The sequence below is a fragment of the Apium graveolens genome, chromosome 3 (assembly GCF_009905375.1).
Source record: "Apium graveolens cultivar Ventura chromosome 3, ASM990537v1, whole genome shotgun sequence".
NCBI classification, from domain to species: Eukaryota; Viridiplantae; Streptophyta; class Magnoliopsida; order Apiales; family Apiaceae; genus Apium; species Apium graveolens.
The window spans coordinates 83,739,706-83,764,401 of record NC_133649.1 but is presented as its reverse complement, the minus strand read 5'-3'; the positions used below and the strand labels follow the sequence as shown (position 1 = coordinate 83,764,401).

Sequence of the window (24,696 nt, the reverse complement as noted above, 5' to 3'; positions counted from 1 at the left end):
TATCCGAATTTTGACGAGCCGAATTACGAGCGGGCCGAGCCAAACCGCTCGTTTGGCCAGCTCTAATGCCAATGCATGTGCAGAGCCCGACATGCATAATGCATTTGTCATTTGTGCATATATGCTCATATACATAGTGAGCCACTTGACGGTGGAACCGGAAATCTATCTATACTATACTATTATAAGCGAAACATGATTTCGTTTGGTTGGTTACCACTTTCCAAAAAAATATGTTAACACCTTCCAAAAAAATTAAAATAAATATAATTTATTTATAATATATCAAATAATACATTTAATATAACTACAAAGTCTTTGTAGCATAATTCAACTTAATCACTAATTACACCTGCATCCAACTTATTTCTCACATCTCTCCCGGGAATCAAACACTTCTGGACGCTTTTAGAATCAATTTTAATAGTTCAAAATTTGACTTAAGAAAATTATTAATAAATCAAGAAAATCATCCGAGTACAATCCAGGTACAGTCACACACATTACACGCCACGAGTGCGTTGCTGCAACAAGGGTTCTCTTTCATTTCCTGCAGAGCAACCTATAGGCTATATACTTGGATTTTTTTAATATTTTTTAACTATCTAAATTATAAATCCATTAATAATATAATATGTACAAGAATAATATATATCAAATAATGCATTTAATATAACTACAAAGTCTTTGCAGCATAATTCAACTTAATCTCTAATTACACCTGCATCCAACTTCTTTCTCACCTCTCTACCGGGAATCAAACACTTTTGGACGCTTCTAGAATCAATTTTAATAGTTCAAAATTTGACTTAAGAAAATTATTAATAAATCAAGAAAATCATCCAAGTACAATTCAGGTCCAGTCAGACACATTACACGCCACTAGTGCGTTGCTCTTCCAGACTCTCTTTCCTTTCCTGTAGAGCAACCTATAGGCTATATACTTGGATTTTTTTAATATTTTTTAACTATCTAAATTATGAATCCATTAATAATATAATATGTACAAGATATTAATTGTACTAATTTCAATAATATATATAAAATACTCCCACTTACCCGCTCAGCAAGCAACCTATTGGCTGTTTTAAAAATTATAACTATCTAAATTAGGGGTGAGCAAACAAAAACCGAAAAACCGAAACAGGACCGAAAAACCGAAAAATCGCACCGAAAAAAACCGAAACCGACAAAAATCGAAAAAAACCGAAAAAAACCGTAACCGAACCGAACCGAACCAACCGGGCGGTTTGGTAACGGTTACGGTTTTATCCTTAAAACCGAACTGAAAAACCGAACCGCTAATATTATTTTAAAATATTTAATATATATTTATTTATTTATTGACACTTGAAAAATTTATATAAAAATTTTAAAAATCTTCTGTTGTTGGGTCTGTACATGGATCATGAATTTTTTATTTAAAGTGGAATTTCGAAGAGTTGTGGTAATAGTTATATATAAAAAATGAGTTGCAGTACTAGTGTACAACAGTGGTGTAGAACTAAATTTTATATACTTTATAAATTTTTTATTCTAGCTTATCTTAAATTTGCTACAAGGCATTTACTTGCACTTACTCGATAGTCATTCATATTAGAGCTCTATTAATTTATCAATACGAATCCCCTCATTTAACGATGCTACTTGTTTGTTACATTATACTAAACAATTAATTTTCTTAGATTTATATTACATAACGTCTACAAATACTCTTAATATTATATTAAATAATTATTTTTTTTAAAAAATAAAAACCGAAAAAAAACCGAAACCGATAAACGGTTAACCGAACCGAAAATAACCGTTCTGAACGGTTCAATTACGGTTAATAGCTAGAAACCGAACCGAACCGACATACACGGTTCGGTAACGGTTTTCGGTAAAAACCGAGCCGAACCGAACCGTGCACACCCCTAAAATATAGTACATAAAAAATAATACGTAAATATTTTAACTTCATTAATCTCAATAATATACAATTATTATCTTTTATGCTGTTTTGAAGATTTGAACTATCTGAATTTTGATTAATTCGACGATATAATACAAAAATAAGACGTAAATATTTTAACTTCATTAATCTCAATAATATATAATTATTATCTTTTATAATTTATTTTTATACAATAATAAAATTATAAAATTATAAAATTATAAATATTACCAAAACATAGTTTAAAAAATATAATTTAATTATAAAAATTAAATCATGTATCTAATATAAGTACAAAGTCTATGAATTAGTATCCAACTTAATTTATAATCACACTCAACTTATTTCTTGCCTCTTTTGTAGGGAAATAAACACTTCCAAAATTAATTTTAGTAATTTAAATTATAATATAACAAAATAATTAATAAATCAAGAAGCAAATTAAAAAGAATATTTTTAAAAAAATTATACCAAATCATCCACATAAACCACAGTTATTCGGACTCCCACCTTCTTATAACGAAGCGGCTATGATAATAGGAATTTGTAATATTTTAATTATCTAAATTTTGAATCTTACAATAATATAATACATACAAAATAATAAGTAAATACTTTAAGTTCATTAATCTCAATATATATAATTATTATTTTTATAAATTGTTAAAATAATAAAACTACAAATGTTATAATCAGTCCGTGCATCGCACGGGTTATAGGCTAGTATATATTATATACAATATATAATTTTAAATGGTATGATTTGGTAGTCAGGTTAATATTATAATTAGAGATTGGTAATTATAATTAATAATGAATTATTAAAATATTATATATTATGCAGCATTACTCATATTGTAATAATGATTTAGTGATCACCTAATATTAGAATTAGTAATTAATCACTAAAATATAATATTATTATCCATCACACGTCACCCCTATCTCCTCCATTGCTATTATATTATTATGTATAAACTATAATATGTACACAGGAATTTATGATTAGTAAGTTATTAATATCATAATCATATAAATAAAGTTATCTGAATAAAAAATAATAGTATTTTTGGTAAAAGATATTCATATCAAAAATTAAATAAGCCAACTCATTTTGTCAAAAAACAATTCTTATGTAAAAAATTATTTATAAATTTTCATGTGCATGGTTTAGGTGTAAAGTTAACTTTTTATATTATTAAATAATGAAAACATTTACTATATGTTATGAATGTCACAAATTCTATAATTAATAAATTTTGAAAAGAAATATAATAACTATAAAGAATTAATATAATTTAAAAAAATACAATTTTAATACAATGAAAAAAAAATACATTGTAAGTATGTTTTTAAATGTTATTACAAAAACTGAAAATTTATAAAATATTATTAAAAACACACTTGAAAAAATAGTAAGATATAAACTGCAATCAACTTTTCAATTCTTGATCAAACTCCTCTAATTATGTGTCACAATCATATATAAAAATGTAATAACAACTAAATGAACAAGTTCGAAAAATATTTTTTTTTGAAAAATAAATCATTTAAAAATAAATATGTACAAATATATATTACATGTTATTAGAATGTTAAAATATATAAATAAAAAAAAAGAATAATTACACATAATTGTGAAATACACTTAGATTAACAACACTTTAAAAGGCGTAATATATTTTTTAAAATAATAATATATTATACAAAGGTTGTCCCGAGGAAATATAAAAATATAATAATGACTAAATATTTAAGTACAAAATACTTAAAAATATAAAAATTTAAGGATTAAATTTTTTGTATTAAAAGTTAGTAAAGTAAAGAATAATTATTGATTTCAAAGTTTTTATAAAAAATATTTAGAATATACCTACATCCAGTGTTCTTAAAATCGGCGATTACTCCGATTAATCGGCCGAGTAATCGCTGATCGGCCTCCTACCGATCTTATTTTGCATAATCGCCGGATAAAACGTTTTTTCGAGAAAAATACAGTCAAAATCGGAGAAAATCGGGTCAAAGTTGAAGAAATCGGGTTATGAAGAAACTTAAATGGTTACAGAGTGTTGGTTATCCAGGAGAAGAAGATGACACGCATTACGAGAAACTTATAGATCTATCAGCTTGCCGGAGAAAATGGGAGAGAGGCGGCGGCGACTGAGGTGGGTGGTCGGTTGCAATTAAGGAGATAAAAAATAATACAATAAACTACATCAGTCACAATTTTGGATGTATGTATGGGCCGTTGCAATGGGCTATTTCTCCAAAGCCCATTTCAAGTATCTTAAAACTTGTTTTTTCTTCTTTTTTTTAGTACATATAACATTTGTATTGTTTATTTATAATATTAAAAAATCAGTATTAAATATACCTCCGATTATTGCTCCGATTAATCTTTCCGATTAATTCCCGATTTACCGATTAATCGCTAATCGGTACCTCTTCCGATTAGTGCCGATTTCCGATTTTTACAACCATGCATGCATCGGGTATAAAGCTAGTAACAATTACATTATATCCTACATATAATTAGTGGGAGGGAGTTTAGGTGGTAGCCACATGATATTCGTCAGGGTATTGTAAATTTCTTCTATTAGTATAGACTGTGTTGTTTAGTGAAAAACAAACAACAAAAGAAACAATTTAAGTGACCATTTCAAATGTACTAGAGTTATAAAACCGAAAATGTACAAATACAAAAAATCACAAAACAAAAACACTAAATAAAAATTTAAAAAGAAGCAAATAATGTTGGTAAACATAACAAAAAAAATTAGTTTTCATATAATAGAATAATTCACATTTAATTGGACATACCAAAATTCACCCATATATATTTTTTATTAAAATTTTTTTAATATAAAAAATAGACAAAGTATATTAAAAAAATAAGAATTTAATAAGCAAATAACTTTGGTAAACATAACACAAAAATTAGTTTTCATATAATAGAATAATTCACATTTAATTGGACAAACCAAAACTCACCCATATATATTTTCTATTAAAAGTTTTTAATATAAAAAAATAGACAAAGTATATTGAAATTCGAAATATTCACCATCTGAAAATTTTAGAGTGAAAAAAAATAAGAATTTAATAAATTAAAAATTATGAAAAACATAAATTTCATGAGTAAAGTAAGAAATGATATAATTAGTGTATAGAGTGAAAAAAAATAAGAATTTAATAAATTAAAAATTATGAAAAATATAAATTTCATGAGTAAAGTAAGAAATGATGAATTTTTTGCAAATAAGAATAAAAATTTCAAAAAATTGAACAAAAATAATATATAAATCATCTCACGCATCTGATGTAAAAGAGTTAAGGTGGTGGCCAAAACTTAATCATTAGATGGAGTAAAGAAAAATAAAAAAAATTTAGTTAAATTAATATAGAACTAAATCTTTAGAAAAGTAAAATTGCAAAAATTGATTCTAATAAAATATTTTAATATTAAAATTACAATAAGAATTTTTTTTGAAGAACACATAATACTTAAAAAATTCAGTAAAACATAATTTATAAATTAACCCGTGCATCGAATTTCTTGCAAATAAGAATAAAAATTTCAAAAAATTGAATAAAAATAATATATAAATCATCTTGATACACGGCTAACTATAATAACTGATATAAAAGAGTCAAGCTGGTGGCCAAAACTTAATCATTAGATACCAAAACTTAATCATTAGATGGAGTAAAGAAAAACAAAAAATTATAGTTAAATAAATATAGAACTAAATGTTTAGAAAAATACAATAACAAAAATTGATTCTAATAAAATATTTGAATATTAAAATTACAATAACAATTTTTTTTTTGAACACGTAATACTTAAAAAATTCAGTAAAACATAATTTATAAATTAACCGGTACAGAGCTAGTAATACTAATACGAACAAGACACATTCCTGTAATACTTTGGTGATCAAACAACTCATTTTTCATTCTTTTATATATGTATCTATTGAAGTAAATGAGTAATACAAGTTATATTATATTTTGATTGTTAAATTAGAGAATAATAATAATTTATTTGCAAATAAATAATCACTCTATGTCAAAATCCTCTGCCCGGTTTGATTAAAAAACTGAATTGGGTATCATTTTGGTTGAGCAATTGTCCTCTTGTGGGAGATAAGAGTTCCAACTACTGCTTGGTGCGAGTGTAATTAAATCGCAAAAAAGAAAACTGAATTGGTATCAACTTCCCTACTTGTTTGTAGCTTCAGCCGTCAATTTGGACAAAAGAGAGAACCATAAGATTGGTCTAAATAAAATCACTCGTCACAATACATTTATACTTCTAGTCTTCTTCCTTAAACTAACGTAGTATAATTACCCAGTCAAGTCAACCTTGGATTATACATTCATTCTGCTTTTGTCACTGTCAATGAATCTATTGTGCATGCATATCCCCCCATATCCGTCCTATATTCAACATTTATACTATTAGTTAATTATCTTCTTATTTTGGCCCTCAAAAATATAACCTGTTACAGGCTTAAGCTGACATCTACAAGAAAGATTATTTAAAAAGGCAAATCACCATTTTTTTAAATAACCAGTGGAAGATTCTAAACTGCTACATGGTCAGATCCTTTTGCTTTATACTTCATACAGTCCTTAAAATATTGAAAAACTGGTACATAAATTAAATGAGTAGATAAAATCAACCAAGTTAGCTATTTTTAGGTAAGCTGAAGACTGAGAATCATCAGTCCACTTTTCATCTGTGGTTGGACCAGAACGATCTTAGGCGAAATACATATTAAGACCTCGTGTCCGTGCTGGTGCCCCTCCTTTTATAGAAGACATATCCAGCACAATTCTAAAATTACAGAGGAACAAACATTCAAACGTCTTCTCTTTAGGGTATGACATTAGACAATAAATGCACGTACTGGAACACATACCTGTTCTGTGAGGGTTTTTCCAGTTCTACGGTTTCACTAACGATCAAAATCTTCTCATCACTTGCTGATGCTGAGCAGACCAGAGGCAAATACCCCACTTCCGACGCTAAGTATAAAAAATATATATATATATATATTCAAGGTTTCATTATGAAAAGAGATCTAAATCAATAAGTATGTTTTGGTAAAAAAATTTGAGAGCCACTTACAAGAATGACAAGAAGTTCCGTTAACGGCTTCATCAAGGCCCAAGAGTTTCTGAATCAAATGGGAAAATTTAAATGCTTTATGAATGTATTGGAGAACTAATCTCAACTTATTATTAGATATTCAGGGAGGCGGAGCCAGGGGCAAGATTAAAGAATTACCTTAAGACTCTCGTAGCAAGCGTTGAAGTCATCGTTCACCAGCATATGATCAAATAGCCCTGGCTCTCTTCCTTTTTCAAGCTCTGTCCTTGCATTGCGAAGTCGCTTTTGGATTTGTTCCTCCATCTCAGTGCCCCTGTTTTATAAGAGGAACATATTTAGAAACAACAAGAGGACAAGGTGAGATTGCAAGGTTCTAGCTTAACTTAGGTCACCTTGCGCGAAGGCGCTTCTCAAGCTCCTCAAATGACGGAGGGCACACAAAGATGAATATTGCTTCAAGATGACTATCCCTCATGCATCTTGCCCCTTGAACATCAATGTCAAGGATGCATCTCTATATTAAATAAATAAGCCACATTACCTTAACTTGATGATAGAGCAAATTGATACATGTAGAATATTTAGTTGAAAAGCAACTAACACTAGACCACAAGCTACAGAATATCCAATATATCTCTGTCCACCATTTTTTGGCCGTTAAAAGGAGGATTTTGCCTCTATGTAAATCTATTAGTTAAGATAACCATTTGATTCTTAATCCAGGAGGGATCTATACACTTCTAGTGTCAGCTATCGAAGAAAGCGATTTAAATTTTCACATCCCAGACTACTGTACTAACATGAGTAACATCTACCTTGTGCCGATATTGCAATGATTCATAGAACAAGTTCCGCACAAGATAAGTAGTATGCATAACGCATGGTTTATTTTGTAAGGATGCATTGCAGAATCATAGAATATGGGAGAAATTATTTTTAGTATATACATACCTTCCCAGCATCTGCAACTGCATCGACAGCTTCTGTACTGGTTCCATACAAATTCCCATGCACAGAAGCAAACTCGAGGAACTTCCCATCCTTTATCTCTTGCTCCATAACACTACGTTCAGTGAAATGATAATGGACATGGTTCTTCTCCCCCTCCCTCGGAGCACGAGTTGTATGGCTCACGGAGAATCCAAACATGGTTGGAAAGTCTTTCATTAGTTTGTTTATCAATGTGCCTTTGCCCACTCCAGAAGGGCCACTAATAACAATTGGCTTCTCAGCATCGCCAATGACTCCCCGACTCCAAGCAACCACTTCAGTTCCTAGCTTCTTTTTCTGATGTCTTATATATTCTGTGTTCACCTAGCATTACAACAAAGAACATTGAAAATACAATGCCAACAAAACTAATGTCATAATCAATTATAATATATGCAAGTTTAAAGAACAATCCAGAAGTGATGCGACATATTTTTCTTGCCCTTGTGGCCCAATATAAAATCTATGCCTCCACTGCTACAAAAAGAACTAGTAAGTAGTAACACACACTATTGTTAAAGTTTCACAAGTTCAGATACCAACCTCAAGAAACCATATGCAGTCATCAAAGGTTGAGTTTTCCTTCACAACCAAAATCCGATCTTGACATAGAAGCATAGCCAAGTGCCCCTTAAACGGCTTGGGTTTTGTTCCGAGAACAGTAGGAATTACCCTAAATATACATCAAATGTTTAGCAGAACCCTGTTACACATTAAAGCATAATCTATTTACAGCGGCAACATGGCTGTAGTACAAACTCACCATTCATTAGTACATTTATCGAATGCACGAACTCCAAACGTTTCTACTTCATCAATTCCCCAACCAATCACATACTGACGAAGGCCACCACATAAGAAAAAGGAATCAATAATCAGTATATTAGTCTTGGCTACAAGCAGATATTATGCAGCAAAAGCATTAATTAACATACTGTTTTGCTGCCAATAACAGTAGCTGTCTGTTTGCCTTTAGATTTCAGATCAAACACATTTGTGTAACCCCCCTGCAGATTATCAATTAAAGAGGCTGGAGCTTCTCCCTGATAACAAATCCCAGGCATATTAGATCCTAACAAGTGCATCACTTTAATTAATCAATAAACACACACAAGTTGTTCGGATTAGCGAGAATCGAACACATGAGGTGGACGACAATTACTACCACTAGGCTATCTCATCACGCTTAACAAACTAAAATATTAATCTGAATGAACTCACCATCGATAAGAATCAATCTCCCAACTCAAGATTCCTGATGAATACACATGAGAAAACATAATTAGAACATAATCAGGTGCAAGATCTTAAATTTTTGATAAAGATGCAAACTTTTTAAACCCCTTAAAATCAATACCCAAGAATTGTTAATGAATATGTACAATTAAGACAATAAGACCCATAAAATACAATGCACTGCACTTATTTGTAATCAAAAGAAACAACAACATAAATATGTAACTGTTTAAGTAGGAGTTATTAGAGAAATAAAGACAAGAATCTTAACAGAAACTCATGTAATTATAACTAAAATCAATGTAATAAATAGTACCTGGGAAACAAAAGAAGTGAGTTAATACGGAACTCTGACTCTCTGAGGAAATATATGTGAGTATTTATGGATGTTAAAGCAAGACAAAGTTATGATGATAATAAGCTAAAGGGGGGCTGTAAGGAAAATAACTAGGGTGCAGCATTCTCATATTTGTAGACTGGAGGAATTGAATTTTTGGAGAGAGATTTGTTTGTTTCGAGTTTGTGAGAGAGAGAGAGAGAGAGGAGAGGGCCCAAGGAGGTGGCTTTTTGGTCGCATTCAGTTCACTACTGACGTGTTTCTTGTTTCGATAAATACTGTTTAATTTAATTTTTTGGCTAGTTTTGAGATCTAGATGACTCCCTACTCTATGCAAGAAAATTGTGCTATGCTACCCAAATTGCAGCTAAATAGTATTTTATACAAAAAGTAATTTAAATATTTTGAAATTATTTAATTTTAAATATTTTATGAAAATAGTGATGATTAATTTATAGAATTATGATTATTTTTTAAAACTAGTTTACCGTGCCCTGCTTCGCAACGGTTTATAAATGTGCTTTTAAATAAAATAAATAATATTATAAATATTTTGACTTTCCGATTCCATTTTGGACATTTTAAATTTCTGAATAAATATAAAATTTTAAATAAACGTACTCTAATTAAACATGTTTAGATTAAGAATCGGACAATCATCACTTTATAAATAAACAACATAACTGCTATATAAATCAAAGTTAGTTATTATTCTAGTAGACAAAAAATCATTTTCGAAAATTATTTGCCAATCAAGACTTAGCACGAGAAGAAGATGACGATTTTGGAGAAGAACTATCGACTTTTTTTGAATTGTTCAAAAATTTTCTTGCCATCGAAACACTTGATAGTTGGTACTGACCCAGTATTTAGTAAATCTCGTCAGCGTCCCTTATAAATCATGATATTTATCGTTCGATTATCGTCATCTATTAATTTGATTTATATGTGTGTTATTTGCGAGTTTATAAAGACATTAAACAATAAGTATTAGAGTAAACCGAAAAATCTAATAAAAATCTTAAATTACAAAACAAATGTATCCTAAAATGAACTCTTAGTCCAGAGCCCCTCGACTTGCAATTTAAAACACAAATCATAAAATATATTCACCGTTCAATCGAATTATACAATAAAAAATATAAAATCAAGAATTTAATAATTTACATTTATTTTGTTCGCATGTTATTGGATACTTCACCCGATTACTACAAATTTAAATTAATAGATCAATATATTTATATTTCCACATACACATATACATACATATATATACGAAAAATATGTAAGGAGACAATTCACAATTGTTGCAGCTGCGCTCGATATATATAAACTCATTTTAAATAATAAATCTCTCGTTTTATAATTTTATATTTCAATGTATTGATTCAAAAATATAATTTTATAATTACTTTTGACTTGTTGTACAAGATTACTATACTTTTGACTTGAAGAGAAAGTTTAGAAAAATACTAAATTAGTAAATCTTTCCTCTGTGATAAATATTTGAAACATAAGTTCGAGTATTTTCTTAACTCAAAGAGAAATTCTAGAAATCTTGAAGAAAAAGTTTAGAAAAATACTAAAATAGAATTTTTACTTTGCTCTGTTAGTAAACCTTTGAAATGTAATTGAAGTATTTTCTGACTTTTGGGAATCTTGAGAATAATAAACAGTAATTTGAGTTTAGGAAAATAAGGTAATTAATACTTTTTCTATTTAATTAATTCAAATAGAAAATTAGAAAGATGGGTTGAGACGATACGGGATGCGCCACCTAAACGTCTCTGTCTTACTCGTAGCCATCTTTTAGAATAATGTTCTATTTTTATATTTCTTATATGATCTTATTCATTCTAAATTTATGAATAATAAATAAATATGATAAAATTGTTCTCTAGTTAAACATGTTCACTTCAATGACCCGCTCTCTCATTATTTACAAATTTATTATTATTTAATAATCAATATAATATTTTTTTCTATTCAATAATATAAAAGTTGAGAAAATTACAAAAATATATTGAAACGATATGAGAGGAATTACCTCACCACCCCCATCTTCTTATTAAAATATGTATAATATAATGTAATATATTGATATAATTATTTAAAAAATATTGAGAAAATATATTCATAAACATTTGTCTTTGTAATATTTTATAGGTTAAAAATTAAAAAAAATAGAAAAATATAGTGCAATATGTTGATTTGAGGAGAAAGAGGAGAAATTGTATTTAAAAAGAAATTTAAAAGAATATCAAGATAATAAGTTAATTTAAATATCAAGGAGAAGTTTTAGAAGAATGTTATCATGACAAGTTGATTTAAAAAATCTTAATGGGAAATGTTGTAGAAATTTTAGGAGAATATTACAATTGATGATAAATTTATAATTACCTTTCTTTGTAAATTGTAATATTTCATAGACTAAAAATTAAAAATATTGTATAAAATTTAAGAGAATATTAATACGATTGATGATAAATATATAATACTTGTCTTTGTAAATTGCAATATTTTATAGGCTCAACATTAAAAGAATTTTTTTAGTAAATATAATATAATAAGTGGATTTTGAAGAAATATGATAAATGTTATTAAAAAATGATATTTAGCATAATATCAAGATGGTTAGTTGATTTCTTGAGAAAGTAAAAGTTTTGAAAGAATATTAATATGATAAGTTGATTTCAAAAATATTAATTAAAGATATTGTAAAAAATTTAGGAGAATATTTCCAATGATGATAATATATTTAGGTGAATATAAGTTAATTGTAGTTTTTGATATTTATTTACTTAAAAATTGAGAAAATTAATAAAATGAGATTTTAGGATAATATCAAAATCAAGATGGTTAGTTGATTTAAATAGAAATTAAAAGTTTCAGAATAATATGTTAGATATATTTGATAATGTCATGACTAATATGATTTATGTTTAGTTTTCAGATCTTACTTAAACATGACAAATTAGTACTTAACTGAAATCAGCATTATACTGAAGTCAGAACTTAAGTTATCAGTACTTAAGGTTCAGGAGATATTTATCAGGAGATAATATCAGGATTTAGAGGAAACTTTCAGATAAGGAAGGCGGCTGATTGAAAGGAAAGAAGATCGAGACAAACGTAAGAAGAGATATGCATGAAGAAGGAGTTCTATGAAGTATGGAATACTTGGAAGAAAAGATATCTGATTGATATATTTTAGGAAGCAGAATTATATTCCATATCAATTAGCGATTATCTTGTGACTGTGTAGTATATAAACACAGACATAGGCTTAACACGATAAGTGTTATCATTATCGAGAATATTATTCATTGTAACCCTAGCAGCTCTCGTGATATTTGTTCATCACTGAGAGAGGGACAGTTCCATATTGTAACATAGTTTATTGCTTTGAATAAAGTCTGTTTTCTGTTACTTGTGTTATTAGAATTCGATTTGATTGTGCTATACACTATATTCAACCCCCTTCTACAGTGTGTGTGACCTAACATAATATAATGATATTTTCAAACCCTAAAAGGTAGAGTTCTATTTGTAACCCTTCACGATTTCAAGTAATTAAAGGTCAATCATATCCAACTCCGTTATTTAAACCAAAAAATATTGAGAAATTATCCGAACTACTATATTTTTAAACTTATTTACAAAAATACTAACATTTTTTAAGTTATTTTCAAAAATATAATTTTTTTAAATTTTATTTTCAAAAATACGGCTTGCAATCTGTGTAACTAACTTAATTTTCAATTTTGAAAATATTAATTTCAAGTTTGCATTTGTTGCGTTTCAAGTTTGCAACCTCTACAACCATAAAATCAACTTTGAAAAAATAAAATAAATGTTGCTTAATAGGTTGCAGAGTTTGCAAGTTGTATTTTTGAAATGAAATCTAAAAAGGTATATTTTTGAAAATAAGTTTAAAAATGACAGTATTTTCGATTTTTTTTAAATAAGGAATTTTTAAAAAAATCCCAAAAATATTAACTTAATTCATGTTATAGAATTTGATCCATTTCATATTATTATATTAATAATAAAATACAATTTAGTTATATGAGTTTTATACACATTATTAATTTTAAGTATTAAATTTTTAGAGGATTTTTTCAAAAATCATTTTTTTAATTTTTTTTTGTAAAAATACGACTTCTAAGTTTTAATTTAAATATATACGAATTTTCAAAAAAATTACAAAAATACGATTTAGCAACTCGCTGCAATCAGATGGAACCTTAAATGCAACCACAAAAAATTTCAGTATTTTCGGAAAATTTGCATATATGGTTTTTTTTGTTGTAAAATGTTGCAATTATTTTCAAAACATGGCAAAATCACAAACAAACTTAAAAAATAGTATTTTTGGTAATTTCTCTAAAATTTAATATATAATAATTTTATATTTCATTTCGGGGTAAATATTCAAATCACATTGTTGAAGTAAAATTTAGTATAGTTCGTTTGAGAGAAGGACTAAATCAATACAAATTCAAGTATATGATCTCTTAATGTTTAGAAGCGTGTAGAAATAATTGGTGTGTTGTGTTTAATTAGATTAAACTAATGAGCGATTAAAGCAAAGATTTAATAATGAAAATCAACCTGAGAACTAGGGTTCTTCAATTGGTTCAATGAATATTGATGTACTGTGCGATATCTACTCCTCGTACTTTGCTAAAAATAAATATTCTAAAGTTTATATTGTTCTCTCCAATGATACAAAATAATGACTACAACTATATCCCAAAGTCACTCCCATGATCAATTGAAATATAATTATAAATTATTAAGACCCAAGAATTATAAGTTTCATAGCTCTCATATTAATCTCCCAATCAATAATTAAACTATGTCTATCATATCATGAACTAGAATTATGACTCATCTTCCAATTCATCACAACTCCTATAGATACAATTTAAGGTTCATGGCTCCCTTAACTGGGTTAAGCCCTAAACGATAGATTAGCAAAGTAGAGAATTCGCACTACAATCAAATAAACATATATTACCAATGAATACTACCTAATTCTCGAATTAAGAGAATTAGTTACTCGTCATAAAGATTTAAAACAAACATATATTGATAAGCAACGTCATGCATACAAGATTTTAGAGTAAATAAAATGCAACTTGAAGAATCTCTTGAGAATTGGATGAAATCCCTTCAATCCTTGTTCAAAATCTCACACCAAACCTCTCTATCTCTCGTATACACGCGATCTCTTAAAACCTTCCTAATTATGTTTATATATATGAATGGGCTATAATAAGTGTTTTAAAAGATATAGGAAAGTGTTACAAGCCCAATAATAAAAGTGTCAACACTAAATTTCCTGTCAAATTTGAATGCCTTGAAATATGGATAAAAGCCTTGAGTTTTACACTTCTACTCCTGTAAAGGCCTTGAGTGGTGAAATAAAGGACTTTAGATGCCCACTTTCTGCATAAAGGCCTTGAGATTCAAATCAAGGCCTTGAGATCTCGAGGGAAGCTTTTTACATGTCTTTCTTTTCTTTTTGCCAAAACTTCCTTTCTTCATAATTTCTCTTCCCACGATCATTCATATCCATTTAACGCTACAATCATCAACAAAAGCATAACTTAGCACCATTCAACTAAACAACCATAATGATATTACTTAAGGACAAGTTCATCAAAAAACAATGATAAATGAGGTCCAATTTGACATTAAATTAAATATATTTAGCGTGTATCAAATACCCCCAAATTATCCTTTCCTTGTCCTCGAATAAAATAATATTATACCATATACTATCTACTGGCACCACTTATGTAGGTGATCACGGTTGCATTTGGCATATGTAACAAGCCCTTAAACCCCAAGGTAGTCCTTGCGGGCGAGTAAGGTCTCGTGAGGGCCTATAGTGAATGTACCCACTATTAGGTATAAAATGCACACCCACTGGGTGGATGTGTTTTCTTGATTTTCCTTACTTAAAACCTATGTTTAAATGTTTTCAAGATAATCAAGTTAAGTGTTTGGCTGCTTGAACTCGACAGACTAAATAATTATAGTGATAATCGAATAACTGTAAAGACATAAATACAATTATCAAAACCCACTTGATTTATATTAAAATCGAATTAGTTGTGCTACAAATATGTGTTCTTAAATAATAAGAACTCAAGTACTTCTCTTGAGAGAATACACGATATCTAGATCTATTTTGTTACAACTGAACTAAGGACCCGTGACATGTTATATAAATCAACATGCACAGTTTACAGAAGTTGCACTAAAATAGACTAACACATTTTCTAAAACCAAGTGCAGCAGGTCTGCATATAATCTTCTAGCTCTGTGACCCTCCTTTGTCCAGTTCATCTTGAACCTTGATCTTGCACTCATCAAGCTGCATTTGTAGACTTTCCATTTCAATGATAAAACAGTTTGTTAACTGATAATCTTGAATTTTCAAGTTGGTTGCAATCTGTAATTTGAGTTGCTATTGAGATCTTCATTAGTGTATAGAGTATATCGAAAACTCCATTTCTCTATAAGAGTTACTGTAACGACTGAGATTTTCGCAAGCCGTGATCACCTACGTAAGTGGTACCCATCAAATTTGAAGGCCTTGAAATATGGATAAAAGCCTTGAGTTTTACACTTCTACTCTTGTAAAGGCCTTGAGTGGTGAAATAAAGGACTTTAGATGCCCACTTTCTGTGTAAAGGCCTTGAGATTCAAATCAAGGCCTTGAGATCTCGAGGGAAGCTTTTTACATGTCTTTCTTTTCTTTCCGCCAAAACTTCCTTTCTTCATGATTTCTCTTCCCACGATCATTCATATCCATTTAACGCTACAATCATCAACAAAAGCATAACTTAGCACCATTCAACTAAACAACCATAATGATATTACTTAAAGACAAGTTCATCAAAAAACAAGGATAAATGAGGTCCAATTTGACATTAAATTAGATATATTTAGCGTGTATCAAATACCCCCAAATTATCCTTTACTCGTCCTCGAGTAAAATAATATTATACCATATACTATCTACTGGTACCACTTACGTAGGTGATCACGGTTGCATTTGGCATATTTTGGATTATGTGGATTTATGAGTATAAAATATTAAGATATATAATATGTGGTTTATGTGAATTTTTTGTGAAATAGTAATAAGGAACGGGACAAAGCCTCGTTCCAGTTTGATGAGTCAGCGAAAGGTTAAGTTATGATTGTCGGGCCGTCAGGTAGAACGAGACTCGTTATACAAAGATGGATTTAAAAAAAGGATTAAGAATGAGATTAAGTGTGGATTATATTAAGATATGAAAGATATCGATTCCTCTCTGTGTTTCTGTTGTATGGATTCGTATTTGTGAAAGATATATTGTTATTTGAATTATCAGGTAATTGTTATACGCGTAATCAGCTATTAAAAGGGAAATAATATGTTAAGGTGTACAAATATGAAATGTGGTTGATGTGATTGTGTGAATATATATTATTTTAAAGTTAAGAGTATGAATCTGTGATTCACGAGTTTTTAAATATTTTTCAAAAGAATTTATTTGGTAAAAATAATGATTATTTGATCCTTATATATTTTTATAAAATCACTAAAGTATGATCAAAGTGTAAAATTTATTTTATCCTCTATGAATTAGTCCTATAGACTTTTTAAAAATGATAGTTGGATTTATTTTGAGGTTTTGATATTTTAAAATGATTTTCCAGAGTTCATTTTTATTATTTGAGATTTATTTGTAAAATCCATAGAAAATAATCCGTCGCTCAATAATTATTTTGAAAATATGAGGAGAGAGCTAATTTCATGATTTTTAAATTTAAAAATAAGAGTTGTATCATTTTTATAATTTATAAAGCTTCTTTTATATTGTTGCTTTATAATTCAAGAATTTTGTATAGAAGAAAAAGAAAGTAAAATGGGGAGTTTACCATTTTTCCCCTAGCTCATCTATAAATAATCCCTCCTCTTTCTTTTCCTTATTCCTCCCATTCCTCTCTTCTTCCTCTCCCACTCTCTCTCGTCTCTCCTGAGCTCTCTCTCCCTCTCTCTCTCTCTCTCATATGAAACTACAAATTCTATTCGGTTTTTAAAGATTTCAACACCAAAGTTAATCTTTTTCGATTCTCTATCTGTGTACTTGCATGTAAGTGTTGGTTAAGTTTTTACAAAACCCTCTTTTTGAATATATCCAAGGAGTGTGATTTCTTGAGATGTGTTCACTAGGGTGTATAATATGGAAGTTGTGATGAAATTATGAGCTTCAGAGGTTCAAAACTCGAATGGAGACCCATGCATGGACACTCTCGAGTTCGACCACCTCCGACCATGACCAAATGGGAGCCGATGGATTTGTTAAAGCTTGATTTTACTTTCTTCTTTTCTTGAATGAATAGATCAGGGTATTTGACTAGAGTTGATTTAGTATAAATAGATGTATAATGTAAAGTGCATGTTGAGTGTCTGATGTTTGTTTAAATTTTTAGATTTTAAATCAAAGTTTTATGTTTAAAAGCTTGAGTTTAATGATTATTGGATTGAGTATGAAGTGGATTACTTGATTAATGGAATAAGTAATGGTGCATGTCACCAAAACTTGATGCATGAGGTTATATATGAATGCATGTTGATTTTTTTGAGTTTTATTTGGTTTTTGGCATGTTAGATTTGAATTTTTGATGTTAAATATAAGGAAATAATTGTTAAAGATTGTTGGTGCTTGAGGAGTCTTTTCTTGATTATTAAGGATTTAATAGAAGCTAAGAAGAATATTATTTTTATATTAAAATTTTGAGTTGGTAGAATTAGGGACCTCTATGGTTCGAATTTTTATTAAAAAAATGGTGAAAAAGAATGGTTTTGAGGATGGTTAGGATTACACATGTTTTGGATCATGCATGATAGCTTGTATAGTTTTAAGAAGTCGAATTGCATGATTAAGTGTTCAAAGTGATTTTGTGTTATTTGAGATGGGTATGCTAATTTCGATTTTCATGCAAAGTGATAGGTGTTTAATGATTGAGTTGATCACAAGGATTGATATTTAGTTTTAAAAAGAAATAAGAATTGAGTCCTGTATTGTAGTTTTGATTCGATATGCCAAGTTATTAGATGTTAATCGTATAAAGTTTAGTACACGATACGTGTTAAGAGTTAAGTGCTGAAAGGTGATTATGTGTACTTGATTGATTGTTTTGGTTGATTATTGTGATGATGGTAAGCGTAGTTGCGAATACGTCATGCCCGATTGTCGAAAAGAATATATATATATATATATATATATATATAAGGAATATAGAAGTAAAGCTATAACAAAATTCAGATATAAATGAATGTGTCGGATTATGTGAGTATGTGATTGCGTGTTACTTGTAAATAAATGATTGAGCAAGGGTATAAAGGATATGAGTTGATTATTTGCTATGTGTTGAGTATGATATAAGTTGTTATAGGGAATAAGATATATCGATTGGGGTAAAAGTTAAACGTTCTGAGAAACGTCCAGTTTTGTTGAGGTTCTGATTAGGGATTATTTTGTGATTGTAGATTCGGAAAGTAGAGGCATTCGTTCTAGGAAAGGCAAAGAGACTCTAGGTGGAAGTAGCTCAGTTTCAGCTAAACAAGAAAGCTTGTGAGGCAAGTAACTCTGATTTCTCTTTAAAAGTGAATCGATCACAGAGAATCAATATGTTACGCATTTATAGAATAAGATGATCTTATTGATACAATTGTTGAATTGAATTGATAACCCTCATTGTTGACCTATTTCATTTCAAATACCCTACCTTACTTTCATTATAACCTAAGTTCCTCAAAGACCTTTGATCTTTATTACTTTGTTAAGCCTTATTGTTAATACCTTGTTTACTCAGATCCTTATACTGATTATTACTTTGTTGAGCCTTGTTGTTTAATACCTTGTTCATCTTGATCTTTATAACAGTAAACCAGACGTTTGACAACGTATTGTTTCCTAAGAACCATCTTGTGGATGACATTGATAATACCTATATTTAGTGATTGATCATTCCTCAACTTACGTTTCCTTCGCTTTAATTGCTTATTCTCCTTTTAATTCTTGAATTGAACCGGAGAATGATTTTCGACTTGAAAGTGTCCGAATGATTTCAATTGCTGGTAATTTTAAAAAGAATGTAGTTAACACTTTTTTGTTCTCCAATATAAAGTTTTTTCCAAATGAATTCCTAAAGATTGGATAGAGATTTAAGAGGCTAGTGGGACTAGTCCAGTCACATAGGAGGCTAGCGGGGCTAGTCCAGTATAAAGGCTGAAATAATTGCCTTAGGTACCTTAATGACCCAATGGAGGTTAGTACGGGCTGATCACCCGTATTATATTTAAAAGATGGATAAATCCAATCCAAAAGGGTTCAAAATTGTTTACAATGATGAAAAAGGTTTTTTTATCGTGCGATAAGCACTATCTCTTGAATTGTGATTTGAAGTTGATTTATAATGATTCGACACTGTCATTTATTGATTAAAATATCTTGAAATTGTTGAAGTCTATTGAGAACCCTATTAATTTATCCTGAAACTGAATAATCATCACTTGAACCTCAAATCCCTTAAATCCTTATCCTGAAATTCTTTCCCAGAGATATTGTAACCTTACCACCTAGATTATTGAGATTGCGAATGTCGTTATTATTTTGATATTAGAACTGTTTAATAGTTACTTGCTGAGCCGTTTAGCTAATTTATTTGTGTTGATCTAACTTGACAGTTAAGCAAAAAGATGGCCAAACTTATGCCCAATGCTTGTAAGAGCGTTCCCGACGGTACTTATCGTACCATTGATTTTCAGATGCCAGATCAGGTAGATGCTATGAGAGGAAACGTCGATAGATGGTAGAGTTTGTAATAGCTGAACCAGATACTTTTAGGTTATATGTCGATTCCAAGTCGGAATCGAATAATTTGGATTTATTTATGTTATGGGTTGTAATGATAATATTCTGGTTGGTAGCTGTAATCTTGTCTCATACTTTATCCTGTTTACATCTTAATAGTTTTCGGGATTTATTATATATCCGTTGTTATGTTATATTGGTATTTTGGTATTGTGGGTCCTCATTCCTAGCCCTAAGTTTGATGGCGTCACAGTTATTATAACATCCAATCCCACAACCAAATGCATACCGGACCCAACAACCCACCATAGGTCAATCCGAAAAAGCTAGCTATTTGGTACATATTAGTTGTTGACTTTTATCTATAAAGGACTCAAATACTTACATTCTTGTCGATATGGAATGTTACAAACACCCCCTCACGGATGGGCAGAGCTCTGATACCATTTATAACATTCAAGCCCACAACTGAATGCATACCGGACCCAACAACCCACCACAGGTCAGTCCGAAAAAGCTAGCGATTTGGTACACATTAGTTGTTGACTTTTATCTATAAAGGTATCAAGTACTCATATTCTTATCAATGTGCGATGTTACAATTATGACTTGACTATATCTCCAGTTCTCTATATGCAGTTCGAGTTGTCGATATCTCCAGTTCTTTATATGCAGTTTGACTTGTCGATATCTCCGGCTCTCAACATGCAGTTTTGACTTGTCGATATCTCCACTTCTCTACATATATTTTTACTTGTCGATATCTCCAGTTTTCTACATGCAGTTTTGACTTATCGATATCTCCATTTCTCTACATATATTTTTGACTTGTCGATATCTCCACTTCTCTAGATATATTTTTGACTTCTCAACAAGTAGAGTGACATCTCTACAAGTATAATGACTTCTCTACAAGTAGAGTGACTTCTCTATAATCTTATCTGACTTCTCGATAGACTTCGCGATATTACTTGATACGTGACTTCTTGACATTTGACTTTGAATATTTTACAATCCACGACATTATTCTTCACCAAGCAGTTTATCTTCATTATGAGGCATGATCAGGCTTGAACTTCTTCTATAAATTTATTCCTAGCTTGTTGCTTGTTTACTAAAAAATACTCCAGTCTAGTTTACTTAACAATTTTACAGACTTAAGAAACATCATTACAGAATATATAAAATTACAAGTCAACTAAAATTTTGGATTATCAAAGGAACTTAGTCTTGTTATGTAAAGGCATGTCTTGCACAACACATGTTAGGTAATGAATACAACACAAAGGGGGTGAATGTGTTTTAGATATTTTAAGGCTTTTTGAATGTTTGTTACTTGGTGAACAAAGCAGATTAGAAATACAGTAATATTATGTTAATTAAAATTAAACAGTGTACACAATATTTCAAAACTCACTTAATTTTGTATTAAAATCAAGCTAATGTTTTGCTACAAATCCTGGGTTCTTTGTAAGTAAAGAACTCAGCTTCTTCCTTGAGAGAGTTATAAGAAAAACTAGATATGTTTGATATAATTTTTAATAGAAAAGGACCAGTGTTTACTATATAAATCAGTAAAAATAGGTTTACATAGCATGCAATAAGATGCACTAAACCATAATTTAAGTTATCTCTAAAGCTTTCTATTTCTGGCTTAGTGTATCTTTGCAAATCCCGTGGATCTGTGACTTCCCTTTGATAAGTGGATTTTATATCCAATTGGAATGCTTTATTACAAGCTTAAATTGGTGTTTTGGACTCAAGTTGTTGGTATTTTGATGTGTTTTTGTGTTGGTATCAGTTATATGAAGAAATGAGCTTTTAAAGGAAATATTATAAAAAGTGATCAGAATTGGAATCCAATGCCATTGTCAAGTTGTAGAGAATCTCAATAGCTTCGCGTGGGCAGTTGAATCTCCTAATTCTCACAAGTAGAACTCAAGTTATGGCCAAAACAAGATTCATGAGAATTTTTTCCAGAAGCTGTCTGAGCGCCCGCCCAGGAGAGCTGAGCGGTCGCCCAGAGAGCTGAGCGCCCGCTCAGGAGAGCTGAGCGGCCGCTCAGGGCGCAGCTGGTCGCTGATTTCGCTGAAAAAGCTTTTTTTGAGTGGAATTTGACGATTTTAAGGGTCCAGGTGCACTAGGGGCGTATATATACTTAAAAAAAAAGGTTTTCATCATTCGGGAAGATTGGGATACCAAGGAGAAGACCTAGAACCACATAACAACTCCGAAAAAGAAGATGTTGTTTTCAACTTGTGATTCTTTGAATTAGTTGTAACTTTGGATGCTCATTTTCGTTCTTGTTGAACCTAGATCTCGTTTATTCGTACTTTAATCATTATTCAGTTTATTAAGACCTTGTTTTATACCATGCTTTCATTAGAACCCATGGTGACGATGAGTTCGGTTATGGGCTAATCGTTATCATGGGATTCTAGCGGATTTACTTATGGATTTCAATAATTAATTTGTTTTGATGTCTTGGTGTGTGGTGATTGATTGATATCCTAGTATTGGTTGTGCTTATTCGTCTTATGTGTGTAGCTAACATATAAGATAGCGTGTTAATCTCTATTGAAGCGACAGTGAATATAGAGGTTTAGAACTTGTCGTGCTAGCATAGGTTCATGTATGTGTATGCATGATTCGTAGGTAACTCTAACCATTTTACTTGCCCTATGTAATAAAGATAGATAACTTATGCTTAAACCGTTATATTGTCAAATTCTATAGACATATAGGGTCTCAATATAATTGGTGCCTATTCATCTTCTATCTCTTTTGTGGATGTCTGGTAGAATGGTACTCGTGCAACGAAAGTTGGCGTTTATCAGTTTCGTGTTATCTGATTAGTGTCATCACCATCACATGCTAAGGTTAAGAATGAAAAGGCTATTGAATGAAGTATTTAATGAAGTTAGGATCCCATGTTTGTCATATATAGTAATTCAACCTCAATTCTCTTAGTTAATATTATTTAGTATAATCTCTTAGTTTAATAAAAACCCAATTTGTTATTTGTCTTAGCATTGAGTGATAATCATACATTGTTGCATAGGTGCATAAATTGAACTTAACCTAAACCAGTCTCTGTGGGAACGAATCTGATTTATATCTTATACTACTTGTGAACGCGTATACTTGCGTGAATATTAGCGCGTGTTTTTGCCCTAACAAGTTTTTGGCGCCGTTGCCTGGGACTCGGTGTTAATTTTTAGTTTATGTGCTTGTCATCAGTGGTTGTTAAAGTTCACTGACTCGGATTCTTTTACTTTCACGGTTTATTTGTTTGTGTTTCAAGTACTCATTACAATGGGGGATCCAGCAACACGAACGAGAGCCTTGATGGAGTTCTCTCAACCCAAGATCAATGACATTCAATCTAGCATTGTCAGGCCAGCTATCACAGCTAGTACCTTTGAGATAAAGCCTGGCATAATTTAATGGATACATAATTCAGTCCAGTTTTGGGGTTCTCCAACGGAAGATCCCAATACACACATTAGGGATTTCATAGAGATCCGCGACACCTTGAAGTTCAACGGTGTTTCTGAAGATGCTGTGAAGCTGAGACTGTTCCCATTCTCTCTGAGGGACAAGGCTAAGAGCTGGTTACACTCTCTACCAGCTGGTTCAATTACTACTTGGGAAGATCTTGCTCAGAAGTTTCTTACTAAATTCTTCCCTATGGCGAAGACAGCTGCACTCAGGAATGCTATTACTCAATTTGTGCAGCAAACAGGAGAATCACTATGTGAAGCTTGGGAGCGCTACAAGGAGATGCTTAGGAAGTGTCCTCGTCATGGAATTCCTGATTGGATGATCATCACTTATTTTTACAATGGGTTGGGAGCACAGTCTAGACCCATGCTCGATGCAGCAGCAGGCGGAGCATTATGGGCAAAGAGCTATGAGGAAGCTTATAATCTAATTGAACTGAGGGCTGCTAATGAATATCAGTATCCAACCCAGAGATATCCATATGGCAAGGTAACAGGAGTTCTTGAAGTGGATACATCTACGGCAATCACTGCTCAACTAAAGGCATTGTCTATGAAGATCAATTTTATGGCTAACTATGGTGTTAAGCAGATAACCAGTGTTTGTGAGCTGTGTGCAGGTCCTCATACGACGGAGTAATGCGCTATATCTAGTGACTCAGCTCAGTTTGTGAGCAACTTTCAGAGATCGC

The 24,696-nt window shown here is 30.5% G+C and overlaps 1 protein-coding gene and 1 non-coding gene across 2 annotated transcripts; both read right to left on the bottom strand.

Moving 5' to 3' along the window:
* Positions 1-6,395: 6,395 nt before the first annotated feature.
* Positions 6,396-9,802, bottom strand: LOC141712537 (guanylate kinase 2). Its single transcript, XM_074515507.1, has 11 exons — positions 9,595-9,802; positions 9,264-9,297; positions 8,978-9,085; positions 8,806-8,879; positions 8,586-8,715; positions 8,004-8,366; positions 7,445-7,566; positions 7,230-7,365; positions 7,071-7,119; positions 6,862-6,967; positions 6,396-6,776 (listed from the first exon to the last, which is right to left on the bottom strand). Exons 2-11 carry the CDS (start codon positions 9,264-9,266, stop codon positions 6,701-6,703), a joined length of 1,167 nt encoding a protein of 388 aa, XP_074371608.1. The 5' UTR covers positions 9,267-9,297; positions 9,595-9,802; the 3' UTR covers positions 6,396-6,700.
* Positions 9,803-24,206: 14,404 nt separating this feature from the next.
* On the bottom strand, positions 24,207-24,313 carry LOC141716497 (small nucleolar RNA R71). The gene has a single exon (XR_012573205.1). It is a non-coding gene; the product is annotated as a small nucleolar RNA R71 (small nucleolar RNA).
* Between the last annotated feature and the right edge of the window lie 383 nt (positions 24,314-24,696).